The 17,426-nt window shown below is 46.6% G+C and overlaps 1 protein-coding gene across 2 annotated transcripts in view; it reads left to right on the forward strand.

Annotated features, from left to right (window-relative positions):
• The window catches only part of PTPN1 (protein tyrosine phosphatase non-receptor type 1), a 63,538-nt gene that overhangs the window by 33,041 nt on the left and 13,071 nt on the right, over positions 1-17,426 (forward strand). The window contains exons 2-4 of one of the 2 annotated variants that reach the window (XM_019972575.2): positions 10,083-10,173; positions 13,039-13,139; positions 15,390-15,488. In XM_019972575.2, coding sequence (XP_019828134.1) covers positions 10,083-10,173; positions 13,039-13,139; positions 15,390-15,488 — 291 coding nt within the window. The remainder of the gene's footprint in view (positions 1-10,082; positions 10,174-13,038; positions 13,140-15,389; positions 15,489-17,426) is intronic. The other variant, XM_019972576.2, reaches the window with a different exon arrangement.

A 17,426-nucleotide genomic window follows, 5' to 3' on the forward strand; every position in this document is an offset into this window, starting at 1 on the left:
CTTGCTCGGAGCTCTAATCCTTCTGTTTTACCATCAGTCCCTGATGAATAATCGTGGGCACGTTTGTGTGAGTTCTGTGTGGCAGCGCCTAGCTCAGAACCTCGTGTCTGTCTGTCTGGCCGTCTTCCCCACTGGAGCACAAGGTCCATGGTGGCAGGACTTTGCCTCCCTTGTTCACCCCCCTGTCCTTCTTGGTTTCCACATGGTCAGTGCTAAGTAAATATTTGGATGAATTGAAGAGATTCAAACATTGAATGTAAACCTTGCTTCCTTGATCCGCATGCGCTGAGTTCTTTGCAGAGCCAGGCAGAAGAGCTTGGTCACCGCTTCCTCTCTTCCCCGAATTGTCATTTTACTTTTGTGGCTTCACTAAAGAACTATCACTTTAGAATGCTTTTGAGCAATGGGCATATCTTCCTTCATCATCTCTAATCCCCAAATGGTGTGTAGAAAAGTACATTTATATTGAGAAGGTATTTAGAAAACTCACTTGTTTGGTAACAGTAATACAAAAGCCTTTTCTTTGGTTATGGTAAGAAATCTTGTACTACTCTTGGAGTGTTAAATGCTTAACCAAAGCTGATTTCATTTGACATTCTGTTTCCCTCCCATTCACACTCCCAGATTATCCACAGAATACCATCAGTTTCATAAATATGGTTTTCAGTTATTTCAAAGTAGGCATATTGTGTGGGTTCCTAAGGTCCCTGTAGGGAAATTAAATGTGGAGGGAGGAAGCTGGTGGTTGGCAGTCTGGTTCCTTGTAAAGCAAGCTGTGAACCTTCCGCTCTCAGATGCCTGCCAGCTGCTTGTGTCCTCAGTCAGCTGTGCCGCTGTCCTCGGCAAAGTGGCAGAACCCAGGGCCTGAACACGCCAACTGTCCTTATGGAAAGCAGAAGGTAAACAAAACAGAAGTGAAAGTGGATTCAGTTTTTAGACTGTTCTCTTACAGGAACGGTTTTGTGGTTCTCAGCATTCAAAAAAAAAACTTGTTCCAATATGCTTCACTGACATCAGTTACTGTAAGTCTGATTCATTTGCTGCCTATTGATTTCTGCCCAAGGTGAAATTTATGACATTTAACAGAAAACGTAAGTGATGTTAAAAAGCAACAAAAACAAAAACCAGATACTTCAAGGATTGTAAAAATAAGGTTTAAAGTCAGTGACCCTTGAAAACACAATTTTCATATTTCTTTGTTAACTATTTGACTGTGTAACCATAGAGTTGTTAAAAATAAATGATAATGTTAACGTTATATTAAGCGTCCAAAGGATAATACAATTTACTTTGCAGATTTTTTTTTACCCTAGTATCCTGCAGCTTCACTCTGACGCTAGCACGCGGGCACTGACTTTTGTCTTGGAGGCGCGCTGGGGCCGCTCTGTCCTGTCTCCTGTTGTCCACGCTGTGTCCCTCTGCACTCGCTTCCAAAGTGCCTGTCCTTTGTGTTCAGTGCAGAGTTTATCTTCATCTGTTAAGGTCTGTTGTTTAAATGTCAGTGGTTGTCAATTTCATTTCAAGATTTCTCATTTATTCTTTCCTATCTGCTTATTGTGGCTTCATTTATTCCTTCCTAGATGTATATGTAACATCTTTTTTATACACAATTTCTTTATTTATCCCTGATCTCAAATACATTTATCTTTAAAGCGCCTGACAAGCCAACAGTAAATTTCATGTGAAATAGTTATTTTTCTAGTTGATTATCTTTTTCAGAACGAGTCTTTGGTGGTGGTGTGTGTTTTTCTGTTTTTGGTATTGTGCTTACAGGTGATTTTGAGTGGGGGGCTGTTGTTTTCGTTTGTTCTTGTTTTGTGTCTGAGCCTAGCTGTGCCTTTGTGGTGATGGATGGGGAGGCCTGGCGTGCTGTGATTCATGGGGTCGCAGAGTCGGACACGACTGAGCGACTGAACTGACTGTGCCTTTGTGTTCTTCTCTATGTTTAATCGACCCTCACTTTGTGTTCAGAGCAGAGGGTGTAGTTCAGAGCTGAAATCAGCCCCACCACCTCTACCGGTTGGTTCCCCGGTTCCCCTTGCCCACTTTGTGGAGGGTACTCCACACTTCCCATGCCTGCCCTCATCCTCTGATTTGTGGGGAATTTGTAAAACAATTTGATTCTGCTTTTTTCCATGTCATTTTCCAAATGCACGTAATTGTTCTGGTAGTGATTTGTAACTCCATTATTTTTGAACCTCCCCCCGAACAGTGGACAGGATGACCCAGCGTCTCCATAGGCTCTGGCGAGGCTGATCACTGCAGGTCTGCTGTCTTTTGAACGCAGGCTGGTTGTGCTCATTTCTCCTTCCTCTCTCTCAGCTTACCACATTAGATTCTGAGGCTCTGGGTTTACTTTTCAGCATCTTTTTCTATTCAGTACATAATCATTTTAAACTTTAAACCAAAGCAGGCTTGCTACTCGTTAACTAAATTTTAAACTTTTTATTATCTAAGCATTGTAGATTATCTTACAGTTTAGCAGTATTGACTATGACTTCTGGCATATTGATTATATAAATGGATAAATATAATCGTTTCCTAAGGTTTATTGGAAGAGCTGAATGAAGCTCCAATACTTTGGCCACCTGATATGAAGAGCCAACTCCCTGGGAAAGACCCTTATACTGGGAAAGACTGAAGGCAAAAGGAGAAAGGGGTGGCAAAGGATGCGATGGTTAGGTAGCATCATTGACTCACTGGACATGAATTTGAGCAAACTCTGGGAGATAGTGAAGAACAGGGAAGCCTGGCGTGCTGCAGTCCATGGGGTGGCAAAGAATTGGACGTGACTTAGTGATGACTTAGCAACTAAACCACAACAAAGATCTTTGTAGTCAATTACATTGTTCCATTAACCAGTATAGACAGAGTACAGCATTGCTTTCACCGTGAAAGACGTTGAATTTCTGATTTTGAAAGTTGTGTATTTCTCAGTATGCTTTACTATACCGTAATTTTATATTGTCATTTATAATGAGATTTATGAGTAACAAAGTTGTTCAACACAAATGTCACTTTGAAGATTTGGTTCCTAAAATTCTAGTCTAGCCATCCCCGCCCCCCTCCCCACTTCTATATATATCTTCCTATTCAGTGGTGACTACTTGCAAGAGTTCCAGGAAATGTATGCCCTATATGTTCACTTCTTATTTTAAATTATTGCCTTTACTGTACTTCTGTATTTCCCTTTGATCTAGCTCTATTTCTGAGAGCCAGTAGTTTCCTTAAAGTACTAGGTAGCAGCTAGAACAGTCAAATTAGGCAGCCATTTGTAAAACGAGGTGTGGGGAGTAGAGAAGATGTGAAGATACTGAGGAGCTGCGGTTCTGGCAGATACAGGGTGCCGCTGGAGTGCTTTCTTCCTTCATTTGAAACAGATGGCTGTCTGAACCATCTGAAACAACCGTTTATGCTTTGAATTCGTGTTTCAGTAGCTCTTTTAGTACTATCTTGTTGAGAGGCTGTGTGACTCAATTGCAAAGCAAAATAGTAGTAATAATAATTATTGTTATTATTGGAAAGTAGGAGTGGACCAGACATTGGTTTAAACGCATTCTCTTTCAAGAACATTTCTATTGCATAATATGAATCAGACTGGTACACAGTTAAGGACTCCTTGAGCACCTTTAGAACCATTCCTTAATTCAGTCATTAGAATTAGGTTGAATGCCCACTCTGGGCCCAGGCTGGTGCTAGGAAGGTTGAGAGTCTAGGACCTTCCCAGTAGACTCCCAGCTTTAATGAGACACTGGCTCCACCTCATCACTCTTGGATAGTTTTAAGAGAAATAATGCATTTTACAGTGGAGCCAGAGACATTCGCCCTCTTGTGGGACTGAAGAGAGAAGGATGTTCAAACCAAAATTGCTAGGTTTAACTTAACAAAGTGCTATAAACATTAGAATATTTCTGCAAGCCTGGCTTTTATGCCTATGTGTTTTCAAAAATTAGAGCTCTCACGTAAAGCATTATCAGCTTTACCCCATGTTTGACTTTTGCCTAATTGGATTTGGGAGGTATTTAAATAATGGATAATGAGCTTTCCTGTAAGTAGACAGACTGACTGACTCTGGGCCCTGATTCCTTCTGTTCCCAGAGCCTTATGAGGAGCTCAGTGGGTGCTCGCTGGGAGGTCATCAGTCATCTTCTTAAGTGAGTGTGGAAGGATGGGGAGTCAGAACTAGCCTCAGAAATTTTTCAAGTAATGATGGTTTCTGCCCTACCTTGCCTCTTAAGATCGATTTTCAGTTCAGATGTTTTGTTTAAATTTTATCAGGCATCTTTATCCCAACTTTCTAGCCCAGATCAGTCATAATTTTAAAAGAACTTGTTTTTTTTTTCTCTCCCATGAAAATGATTCACTGTAGAAATGAGGCAGATCATTTTGGGTACCCAGTGCCTATATAAAATGACACGGTGTAATTTAAACCACTCACCAGTAAGCTGTGACTGAACGTGAGCTCTCCCTTGGCCGCACACCGTCAGATGTGTTCTCTAGGAGAGCGTGAACGTTTGATGGCTGTTACACGTGCTGCTTTCTCTGTCACATTTCTGAAGAAACCTGTACCAAGAATAGGAAGTAGACTCCAGAAAAGCCAGTGAAGCACCGTCCGAGGGAAGGAGACGGGCAGCTTATCTGTTTGTTGGTGTGGGCCATTTCACTGTTCCCAGTTCTCATTCAGTGTGATCTCATCCCTGAAAGGGTGAGGTGCACTTTGAATGGTCCTTGAAATGTTGAATGGGGTTTTTTTAGGGGATGCTTCTGAGAATATGTTTCATGGCAAGTTTACTATTTCCTTCTTGGCTTGGCTCCTAAATTTACCCAACAGTCATCTTCTCATCATCAGCTTTAAGACCTTTATCCTGTTTTATTTTCTCTGTGTGGATGTTTTGCACGCCTCAGTAGATTCTTTAATCTTTGGTCAAAGTAGTAAAAGATCTAAGGATGCCATGTGCTTGTGATGGCAGTCCCCTTAAACTTGATCATTAGTCAGTGTCTGCTTTCTTCAGCTGTTGGAAGGTCGGCTCACCTTTGATGCCCTTTTATTTATTTATTTTTATTTATTTATTTTTTTTATTTTATTATTTTTTTCTTCTAATTTTATTTTATTTTTAAACTTTACATAATTGTATTAGTTTTGCCAAATATCAAAATGAATCCAATGCAGAAATCTTGTTTTGCTGTAGTTCTGTCACATTTCGAGGGACAGTGGTTCATCTGCTATTTTTCTAAACCACTATTGGTAGTTAACTTTTAATTTTATAGGTGCTTTTATCACTCCTCAATATTAATACTATAATCCTGGCATTTTGTTTTACTGAGTGAAATGTAAATTCATATTTAGAGCCTGCATGTATTTCTCATGTGCAGTTCTGAAATAGAGAAACACTTAAACCAGGTTTGTTTTATTATTTGTAAATTATACCTCAAAATTGATTAGACAACAGGGACCTATTGTGTAGCGCATGGAACTCTGCTTAATGTTCTGTGGCAGCATGGATGGGAGAGGGGTTTGGGGGAGAATGGAGACAGGTCTGTGTGTGGCTGAGTCCCTTCTCCACTCACCCGAAACGGTCACAACATTGTTAATTGGCTATACCCCAGTACTGAATAAAAAGTATGACATTTGGGGAAAAAATAAATCAGGAAACAAAAAGAAATTGGTTAGAAAAACTGACTGAACTACGTATTTAAGATCTGTGCATTTGACTGTTTGAGGCTACCTTAATTTTAGACTCTTCTTTTAAAAGTATTGTGTGGATAGCTTCTATTTTCCCAATATTTTTATTAGCTGTTTTGGTGTGTTCTCTTCAACCAAAAAAGTACAGATTACTAGATCCTTCGGCTACATAGAATCAGTCGCACACTGTTGTTATTTTGGCCCTTATTTCCTCAGAATGAATATTTTTTCAGTGGTTTATTCATATCAACTGTTTCTTCCATCTTCTTTCAGTCACACCAGCTGGACTGATCAAGATTGTTTCATGTCATAAGGCAGATTTGTACCTGTTGGTGAACACTTCCAAATAACAACTAGAGTAAGAAATTTAAAAATGAGATTTTTTTTTCCCCCTTGAAGTCATTTTTCTGTGCTCTGTAGCATTTCCCCAAAAGCTTAATCTCATCCATAAAAGATGTGATGGATACATTACTACTAGACTAATTTGTTTAATCTCAAGTGAGTTTATATTATCATACTTTTCAGGTGCTATCTATCTTGCTCGTACGAGTCAAAAACCTTGCCGTTTTGTAGGTTTTTCTTTTAAATAGCAGAATGTGGACTTCCTCTTTAAATCCAAGTTGAATATATACATGGTTTAAGAAGTTTTATTGGCTGCCTACATCTCCCCATTCCCAGTCTTTCTCTTTATGAATGGCTTTTGAACTCTGAGCCTGCTTCGAGCTTGCATTTGTTCCCAGATTTTAAGGAAAATGTCTATCCTTTGATTCATGAGTTTAGCTCGTCAGGGAGATACAGGATGTGGCTTTCTTAAGCCCCCGCCTTCTGCTGTCCCTCCTGCTTCCCCGCCCGGTTCCCCCAGCCTGTGATACTTCTAGGTGAAAGCCGTGTTCACTGTTTACATTGTTGCCTCGCACACAGTCACAGGTAGTGCTGTACTGTCATGCTTTCCTTTTTAATAGATTTTCTTGTAGTTAATAATTGCCTTTTCTTCATTTGCATAGTTTCCTTACTGCCTGAGTCACCAGGGAAGCCCCTACCTGTTGTTAACTCTTCTCATACCTTCTGAGAACCTCTCACAGCAATTTTCCACCAGCTCAGTTAGCACCATCCAATAGAAATAAGTACCAGCCATGTATGTAATTCTGCTTTTTCTAGTAGCCGCAGTAAGAAAGGGGCTTCCCAGGTGGCGCTAGTGGTAAAGAACCCACCTGCCAGTGCAAGAGACATAGGAGACCTGGGTTCGATCCCTGGGTCAGGAAGATCCCCTGGAGGAGGGCATGGCAACCCACTCCAGTATTCTTGCCTGGAGAATCCCATGGGCAGAGGAGCCTGGCAGCTACAGTCCATGGGGTCGCAAAGGGTCAGACACGACTGAAATGACTTAGCATGCAGCAAGAAAGGTAAAAGGAAGCAGATGAAAGTAACAACATAGTTTGCTTAATCCAGCATGTTCAAAGTGTCATTTCAACCAATAGTCAATGTTTCAAGTATTTGAGATATTTTAATTTCTTTTCTTAGTACTCAGTTATCAAAACCCGATGTGTGTTTTTCACATTTGCACAGCATCTCTTTGCAGACTCACCACATCTCAGGTGGCCTATGGCTACTGTGTTAGATAGAGCAGCTTCAGGTGACTCAGCAGCCCTGGTCTTGGAGGAGGCATCCCTCCTGGACACCTCCGTCCCTCTGTCTGGGTCACTGGCTCTGAAGACTGCCACACGGCGTCCATCTTGAGACCTTTGCTTTGCTTCTCAGTTGGCATCCCTGTTTTCTGGACTGCAGGTATTCTCGTTTCCCTCTGGTGGTCTTGCTCAGTCACGGTGGGTATGCTGGACAGAGGCATGCTGTTGGCATGTCCATCTCTTGAGTCACTCTGGTCTGGTCTGGGTGCTCGCCTCCTGGGGCTGGTGCGTAGCTGTCATCCTGGGCCTCCCCCACCACAGCCTGCGTGGAAATTTCCTGTGCCTTTGCTCTTGTGGTGGATCCTTTTTTGTTTGTTTTTCCCCTGGGTACCTTACATCTTTCTCTTCCTTGGTTTTTTCCTTCACTCAGGTGGAAACGCCAGTGGATGCTGAGAAACGGAGCAGAGGTGGTGGGGTCTCTGAGGCCCTACAGATCTGAGCGGTTTCTCTCGTTCCTTCTTGCCTGACGATTATTGGGGCTGTGTATAGAATTCTAGGTTGGACATCATTTTTCTTCAGAATTTTGAAGGCATTGCTCTGTTGCCATTCAGCTTTCAGTGTTCTTGCAAAATCTGAAGCCATTCAGATCCCCTTACCTTTTGAAAGTGAACTATTTTTTCTTCCTGGAAACTTACAGAATCTTCTCTTTGTTGGCGAGACCCTCGACCTGCACGGTACTGTGCTCCAGTGTGGGTCTGTTTTTATCATTTTGCTGAGCACCTGATGTATCTGGTAGATTTCCTTGAACTAGTTTTTAATGTTTTCTTTCCTTGCATTTTATTCTGCTTAATTTTCCATTGTTAATTATTTTTGCCTTCTGGAAAAGCAGAATTTCTTCTACCTTTATCTTCTGACTCTTCTGTTAAGCTTATCATTTCTGCCATTTCTTGTTTTCAAGTTCCAAGAGACATTTTTATCCAACATCCTGTTCTTAATCCATGAATGTATGGTTCTTATCTTTCTGAGTATATTAATGATAAATATATTTTTAAGCTTTGGTTTCTCTGCACTCTTTGTTCCGAGGGGCTTGTTTTTCCCATTTTATTTTTCCTTTAGATCTCTTTCGTACTAGAGGCATTCCTTCCTCTGACGTCTCTTAATCAGTGGTCTGCACGTGATGAAGATGGGGGGCTTCTGGGGTCTACTGCAGGTTCCCAGCAGGTGCACGGGGCTGGTCAGCACACGTCTGCCTCGAGGCCTCTGGGTGCAGATGGGCTGTTGTTTGTATACCCTCATGATGGTACCTTTTGGTCTTTCCTCTTGTTTGCTCATATCACCTGGACGGCACTCTGCCCCCTGATTCACATTTTCCAAAAAGTAAACTCCAGATTTCAGCAGAGGTGTGAGGCAGCAGGCACCCAGCAGCGGGAAGGGGGAGGTAGGGGCGGAGATGCAGTTCCTCTGGTCCAGCCCTGCCCCCCTGCGGTGAATCCCACCCCTCGTTCCAGAAGCAGGCTTCCTGCCCTTCTGGAGGGTTCTGTGGTGGAAACCAGGCCGGTGCTCTGCTCTCCCAGCCACCGGCTTGTGACTGAGCCTGCTCCCACCTGCCAGCTGCTCATCAGTCTGATTGCCAGCTTCCAAAGCTGTGCTGCTGTTGTCTGCTCTCCTGTTCTCTCACTGCAGCCTTTCCCTTTTTTTAAAAAGTTCTGTTAAAACATACATAACAAAGATTGACCGTCATAACCATGTTTAGGTGTACAGTTCAGCGGCATTGAGTATATGCACATTGTTGGGCAAGCTTGTCTTTCATGACAGTACTAGTAAAATACAGACGTAAAGGAAGAGATCTCTAAGTGGCGTTATAGTGGTGTTGATGTAGAAGAGCAAAATGAGATGTGTGTGGTCTGTCTGGTAGGACACATGCTGCAGTCTCCTGTGAGCTCAGGCACTCGCTCTCCTTCTGACGGTTGGTTTAATGGGGTTTGTTTGCCATCCCCTGGGAAAGCATTGGGGCTCCCAGCTGGTGCTAGTGGTGGAGAGTCCACCTGTCAGTGCAGGAGACTTCAGAGGTGCAGGTTTGATCCCTGCGTTGGAAAGATCCACTGAAGTAGGAAATGGCAACCCACTCCAATATTTTTGCCTGGAAAGTTCCGTGGACAGAGGAGCCTGGCAGGCTATATAGTTCATGGGGCTACAAAAAGTTGGACATAACTGATGGCATTTGTGTGTGCACACGCGCACACACATGTATGGGAAAGTGTTTAGATAGTTGTTTGGCAGAAAGGGGCCTTTTATCTGCTCTTGATAAACTGTAGCTTTACAGGAGGTTGCAGATGGAATTCCCAGGCCTGACACAGAAGGCTCTCCAAGATCTGATCTCTACCCACCTGTGTACTCCAGCCCTGTCATTCCTCCACCAGCCCACTCAGCGTCCCCACACAAAGTGTGAACCCCAGCCCCTGTGCCTCTGCTGTGCTGGGTGTTCTGAGTACTGCGCCCCGTTCCCATCTCCTTGCCCGCTTCCTCGTCGTTCTAGCTCCCGGCCCCACACCGCCGCCGCCCGCCTGCGGCATGCGGGTATCCTTCTGTCTCCCTCCCGTGACCTTGGACGTGCCTCTTGAATTAGCACTTGCCTTTCCCGCACTCCCCGGCCCCCTTTGCTGTTTGTTTCTGTGCTGCGTCTTCCTCAGTGCTTGGCACATGGCCCGCACGCAGTCAGCTGGGTTCCTGGTGCCAGAGTTTCAAGAGAGAACTCTTTATCTCTTATTTTGTAGGATATCCGACATGAAGCCAGTGACTTCCCATGCAGAGTGGCCAAGCTTCCTAAGAACAAAAACCGAAACAGGTACAGAGACGTCAGTCCCTGTAAGTATTCACACACCACAGTTACCTGCTCCCATCCAGCCAGCCCCTCCGAGGCTGTGGGCCTCTCAGACTCCTTTAGCCCTGGGGTTTGGTAATAAATCAATAGCAGTTGAGGTTTATGACTTGATTGTTTCCTATGATGAAGGTATTAGAGGCTTATAGTAATGGTTCACTTTTCCGCCCATGGAGGAGGGATAAGGTTTCAGTTTATAGAAAATTCAGCAAAGTTCAAAGCGCTTTCCTTAGCTTTGACTGTTTTAATGATGAATCATTTCCTACCAGCTGAGTGTGTGTAATGGCAGGCGTAATATACCCCTTCCGGGTGACTCCGCGACAGTATTGTTGGGCCCAAGGCATTGTACTGACCAGTAGTGATGCCCTGCGCGGGCATGGGCCAGGGTCGGGGAGGCACTCACCTGCCGCCTCAGCTAGAGACGCAGTCGGCTCTGCTCGCTGACCTCACCTCCCCCAGCCCACCCCCTCCGCCATCACTGTTTTTCTGGCTCTTTCCTATCCTTAGTTCTCAGTGTGCCCGCTGGCAGCCTCCTCTGCCTTCCAAGTAATTGGCTTTCAGTCTGCTGATATCTCGAAAGTGAATGAACTGTGTTAGAATCTGTGTAAAGTGAGAAAAACTGGAGAGGAGGGAAGGACAGGAACTTCACCACCTCCTCTGGGTCACAGAGAGCCTTGGGACTCACCTCCACGTGGCATCGCCCAGCAGCGAGGGCCGTGGTTGCAGCAGCTCCATAGCAGTGCCCTCTGCCGGGGACGTGACGATGCCGCCAGGCCCCCGGGCAGGCCCGTCCTACCGAAGCCTGCTGCAGGGGCGGCTCCCGGTGCCCTCCACAGAAGAGTGGCTGTGCCCCCTGCCGGATGGTGCAGTGCCCCAGGCTGTGGGGGGGGCGGAGTGAATCAGACCTGGGCTGGCGCTAAGCAGTCTGCCTCCGACGGCTGCTGCGGCGCTCTGCCCCTCTGAGCTGCTGGCCTCAGGCGGGTTGCCCTCTCCCCTGATCTTCAGTCACACAGGAGTCACAGGGATCTCAGGACTGGGCGCAGACTGAAGTCAGGGCACATCAGTGCTTAGCCCCGAGTCTCACTGTCAGTGTCGGCTGTGGTTGAGACGGCCAGGAACTGAAGTGCCCGCTGGGCACGTCCACCGCGTGGGTCTAGGTCGGGTGACACAGGATTTTGCCCCAGTGTCTGATTCTCTTGATTTAGCACTTCCAGGCTACGGCTGCACATAGATTTTATTTAAAAATAATACTAATGGCCTCTTCTCAGGGAATTCTGCCATGAGGCCCTGGCCAGCTGCCCTGCGCTAGAATCACCGTCGCAGTTCACACCATGCACACGGTGCCCACCAAGCCCTTGGTCTGTAGGCTTTGCTGTACTCGCTCTGAATTAGGCAACAATATTATCTTTCATATTTCTTTTCTATGATTTCGATCAGTATTCATCTAAATAAGGTTGTAAACCAGCTTTACAGAGGGAAAAAAAACAGCATTTGAAATATTCTTCCAGGGATACAATTCCCAAACTTTTTAACCAGTCTTAACTCCTTGCGTTTTTCTCCCCTACCTCCACTCTTCACTAGAGAAGGTAATTTGCTTTTAAAATTATGAAGGAAATGGGGAGAATGTTTCAAGGTAGAAGGTGATCCTATTATCTTCCATTTGGCAGGTGAAAAACTCAGCACTCAGAAGATAAGTTGTCTGTCCAAGGTCACCACCCAGTGCTGTGAGACCGCTTATCTCCATGGCCCATTTCAGTATCACCCGAGTATTTCAGTGTGTAATAACCCTCTATGATGAGAAACGTTATTCCAAACAATGGCTAATTCACTAAAACGTCTCTTTGGAATGCTTTCGAATAGAAGGCCCTAACTGCTTACCCTGTTAGGTTTTCCTTTCTCTCTGGGCGAGGGGAGAACTGTTTACGGGCCGTCTCCTGAGTTTACCGTCCCTTGTGTTGTACCAGAAATAAAACACCCACCTGCGCTTGTTAATGGCCCCGGCAGGATAAGGAGAGTTGCCTTCGGGAAAGTAGGGCTTTTGTGACCGTGGCAGAGAGGAGGAGAAGCGGCTGTGCTTCTTCTGTCCCCTGGGGTGGACCTTTCACATGCGAGTGTATTTCTAAAAGCTATTCTGAAAGTTACTTTAATATACTTTCGGTGTTGTGTTTTGGATTCAGAGTCTGTGTTTTCCTGTTAAACTCTCTTTTAAGTGTCTCTGATTGTGACATATATGTTGTACTTGAGCTTTTCTAAAGACAACCTTGTATCAGGCAGTTCAAGGTGTGAGTTTTCACCCTGTTGTAGACTTCAGCCGTTTAATCTTGGAAGCATTAGGCACAGGTGAGGCTGAGACGTGATCGTAAATCTTACCAACTTGGTTCATTGTACCAACTTGAACTCTGGGGACTGGGTGGAATATTGGTGGATTTTGTTCCCTTTTAAAGATCAAAGCCATTGCATTTTTCACTCATAAAAGTATGTTTTAGGCCTCAGAGAACAGATTCCTTGACATCCCCTCCCCCCCAGTCTTCTGAGGTATGAGGACAGTAATAAATAAGACGATAAAGCCTAAAAACAGATTTCCCAAACAAGAATTAATAATCTATGTTTTAGTGTAATTTGTTTCTGTTGCTATTTTGTATTAAGTTTCAGATACTTTGAGAAACCTTCTGAAAGTACTAGCGGTTCCCATTATTGGAGACACTTAAGTTAATCTCAGAACAGTTTGGACTCAGCCAGTGTGAACACCCTGAGCGCCTCACTCGCTTTCTCTGCTTTCCCCATAGGGCACATCGCGTGTGCAAGCACTTAAGTCCCCCTGGATTAACCTTGCGTTCTGGTTTGCCTTTCAGTTGATCACAGTCGGATTAAACTTCATCAAGAAGATAACGACTATATCAATGCTAGTTTGATAAAAATGGAAGAAGCCCAAAGGAGTTACATTCTCACCCAGGTAAACAGAGTCTGAATTTTTCCCTAGTGGGCTTCGCCTCTCTCGATGTCAGCCTAAGAGTCTGACAGTGCCGTTATCCACGCCTCAGATAAAGTCTGCCACATCTTTTAGAAGATCAGGTTTCTAACCCAAAAAAGCAACATGGAAGGGAAAAGTCTTCCTTCAGAGATTCAGTCTGGTCATGACATGAATCTTTTCTGGGAAGTATGGTGTTGCTGGGTTTGTAGACAACAGCAGTAAAATGCCAGGGTTGTCTTGTTTGTTGACAGAGGCAGTAGCTAGAAAAGACTGTACCTGTGTTGAGTCCCTAAGCATTTGCCTCAGGGCATCAGGGCTGCTTATGGACACGTAAGAGGGTTAGTAATAGACCAGAAATCTTTATCCAGATGGCCTTTCAGAATTCCTCTGCATGGTCCTCATTCCTTGGGGGTGGAGGGGTGAGTTAGGTTATGTGGAGGAGCATACAAACTCACTTGAAACTCCCATTGGTTTTTGGCATCTTTATGGAAAAAGAAATCACAACAGCGGTTTCATAATTGGCCTTTTGTGAAACACTGGTATATGACCCAAAGACCACAGGAGCCCGGGGAAGAGTGAAGGGGTCTCTTTTAACCGATTTTCTCAAGTCTTCATCTGTTACTGGTACATTGATATACACAGTCTAAATCTCTCTATATATAAATCCTGATTTCCTCTTTTCTCTTTGCATGTCAGTTTTTCAGTTTTACATTAGGTTTGGGTCCTAGGGTGACTGAACATCATCACCCTGTCTAATATTTGGAGGCTAAAATGACAGTGAAGCTAGGAAGCACGATGACCAAAGTCTGCTTTGGGGCGGGTGTCTTCCTGGTGGCCCTTCTTGACTGTCCCTTTTGTTCTGTCCGGGTTCCTCTCCGCACATGACCAGAGTCGGCCCAACACCCCCCCAGTCATTGTACAGAACATCAGTCCCCAGGCCCTCAGCCCGTGATCCTCCCAGCCCTTCTGGGGTTGGGGTGAGGGGCAGGGAGACCTTGGTGGCAAGCTGGTGGGAAGAGGTTGTGGCAAAGTGGCTTCTTGGGAACTTCTCTTTTAGAAGTAGTCAAGTTTCTTACTTTCTGATTTCAGCCATTCAACTTTGGTCTGGGGTCAGCAAGCCCAAAGCAAAGATAGGGTATATAAAGTCAAACAGGCATTAGGAAATCACCGTGAAAACTTACCCCGCTGTCCTCACCGCACTCACACCCTCGCGGTTGCTTGGCACATGTGAAGTTCTGTCTGTCTGTCAGATCACACCCCAGATGTACCCAGCTGCTTGCTGACGTGGTCTCCCTCTGCCCTGAGGTTTATGTAAGGGGTTCGAGCAGCCTGGCCCAAAGTCGCACTGCTGGACGGTGGGACTGAGCTCATCTCCATGCCACAAAGCCAAGAACACGGTGCCCATTTTTAAAATGTGTTCATTAAGCAAATAATGCAAGGCTCTCGTCTCACTTTTTAAACCTGTAGGGAGAGTAATGTCACGGATACTGGCCTTCACGCCCACCTTCAAGTATTGGCTGTTTGGTGTGTGCCCTTTCAGATCTTCCATGACTTTAGTCCCTCAGACCCGTTCTGGACTGGAGTGGTGTTTGGGGCCGTGATGAGAACTCCGGCTGTGGGCCAGTGGCACCGCAGCCCTTGCCCACCCTGTCTGTGTGCCCTCATGTTTTAGGTTCCATGCTCCGAGGATGAGGGGAGTCCACGGTCAGGTTAGCCATTAATAGTAATGATGAGAGCTCACACTGTGTTGGGTATTCACTGTGTCCCGGGTCCTGTGGAAAGGCGTAGTAAGTCTGCCTACCTTCACAGCCCTGTGAACTTCAGGCGCTCTAACGGGTAGCGAGCTGGTGGAGAAGCTGCAGGAATAGAGGTGGGTGGCTCGTCCCAGGCCGTGCGGGTGGGGCCCCTCCCCGAGCTGCTGCTCACCTGCAGCCAGCGGTGCTGCTCGCTGGCCCCCCGCCCTGACGTGGAGATCTCTGGCGCCCTTGCTCCGGCCAGCCCAAACCAGAGAGCAGAATCAGTGTTTTCTCTCCTCTGTCATTCGGCTCTGAACCAGCTCTGAAATACGGAAATGACCTTTCGCTACGTGGTAGAAAATAGAACTGTGGTTACTGACCACCAGGCAGGGAGAGGCGGGCCCTGGCCGCAGCCACGGCTTCCACGCTGCCTGAGGGCGCCTCGCGCCGGGCGGGTTTGTACGTAAGATGCACACACTGTGGATTCTGTTTGCAGGGCCCTCTACCCAACACCTGCGGCCACTTCTGGGAGATGGTGTGGGAGCAGAAGAGCAGGGGCGTTGTCATGCTCAACAGAGTGATGGAGAAAGGATCGGTGAGTGAACCTCATGCCGCCTCCCGCGGCGCCAGTCCGTAAGGGCGACGTCTGTCTGTTCCTCTCCTCAGGTTGCTTTAGATTTCTGTTAGAAAAATACAAAGAAGCAGTACATAATAACATGTTTATTGTAAACAAGTCAGATAAACAGGTGAATTTAAAGGAGAGAAAGGTCAGACAGCCCTTGCCCTGGTGTCCACCCCACCCTGTCAGCCGGCCTCCCAGCACTGGTGAGTGAGCCCCACTTTCCTCTCCCCGGTGCCTCTGGTGCTGCTCTGTTGGCCTCGTGGAGTGGTGCGAGCAGAGTTTCACTTTGAAAAGCAAGTTCCTACTGTGCCTTGATCGAGCCTGCTTTCTCTGGTAAAGTGTCCCTTTGCACAGCCAAACGGTGGGAGCAGCTGGACGCAGATTCAGCCCTGTCAGACCCACAGACGCTGGGCCCCTGGCCACTCCTTTCACAGGGACAGTGTCCGCTTGCACTTCCCTTCAGGAGTGTGAGCCTCCCTTCCGAGTACTCGGCAACGTGAGCCTGTTTGTTCAGGCCACTCCTGCCTCTCCTCAGTCTCTTCTGCCTCTACATCCAGCGCTCTTTCTAAACCAGGTCTCCCACACCTCTTGCTAGCTGAAACCTTTCTGGGGCTCCTACTGCCTCCCAGGACATACGCCGTGTGACTGCTGGACCGGGTACAGCTAGGCCCCGCTCTCTCCCTTCATCAGCCAATTCCAGCCAGAACAGACTTGTATTTTATTAAAAAAACTTTTTTTTTTTAGTCTTCTGCCCCTTCTCTGGACTAGTGACCCAAATCGCACTCAGCCCCTCCAGGCGCGCGTGGCTGCCCTCAGCGCCGCGTGGCCTCTGACCTCCCTCACGCCTGAGAGTACAGTGTGGTCTTCACCGCAGGGTGTAGTGTCATGTCCCCCCAGGCTCCTGTCCTCTCCCTGATGCCCACTGCCAGCCGGGGGGCTCCGCAGCCTCCAAGGTGGAGGCCCCAGGGGAAGAGAGCCGAGGAGCGTGGAGGCCAGTGGGAAGAGGGGCCCAGGCAGGGCCGGCACTGGCTCCGTGCTCGGACTCAGCGGGGATGCCGCTGTCCCGGCTTCCAGAAGGACGTGACCGCTCCAGAGAAGCCTGCCTCCAGAGAAAGGACCATCGTGGCCCTCGGGAAAAGTGAAAGTGTGAAGCAGTAATGTGTCAAAGGAAACTTGAGCAGTGAAAACCTGAAGGGGTAACGCACCCGCCTCACGGACTCGTCCATCTCTCCCCAGAAGGGACGGGGCTTGGCGACAGCAAACGGCCCTCTTAGGACATTTCCTGTTTAGAGTCGTCTTTTTGCCTCTGCCTCTTTCTCTGAGAAGAAAGGATTCATTTGTTCTACAGAAACAGATAAAGCACTTACCTGAATATTCAAGTGCTGCAGCAGTGTGTTTTGTCTGAGGAAAAAAAAAAGTCTTCAGTGAAAGTGGTTTTTTAATTTTCTCTGCAGTGGCTTGATTAGTAAAACACAAAGTTGCGAACATGAAGTAAGCCGTCCCCACCACCTTCTTGTCAGCAACTTTGAATAAAGAAACAAAACATCAGGTTCCTGCCACGCACGTGCTCCGCAAGGGAAAGCGAACCGTGGTGGCCGGCGCGGGTGCTGAGCACAGAGGAGCGTCGGGGTCTCCCAGCCCCAATGCTGCTGCCGCTCCGGGTCGCGCTCTGCCGAGGGGCAGGGACACCCAGCCTGTGCCTTGGGGCATCATGGTCTCCACCCACCAGCTGCTGGGAGCACCTTGCCCGCGGCCGAAGCCTGTAAAAGCGTCCCCAGACACTGTCCGGTGTCCCCAGGGAGGCAGACTTGCCCACGGTTGCGACTCACTCTATCGTGGTGCGGAGGGTTGAGAATTTTAAATCAAGACGGACTTACTCAAAACTCATCAGAGAAGGTAGCATTTGCCTTT

The sequence above is a fragment of the Bos indicus genome, chromosome 13 (assembly GCF_029378745.1).
Source record: "Bos indicus isolate NIAB-ARS_2022 breed Sahiwal x Tharparkar chromosome 13, NIAB-ARS_B.indTharparkar_mat_pri_1.0, whole genome shotgun sequence".
Taxonomy (NCBI): Eukaryota; Metazoa; Chordata; class Mammalia; order Artiodactyla; family Bovidae; genus Bos; species Bos indicus.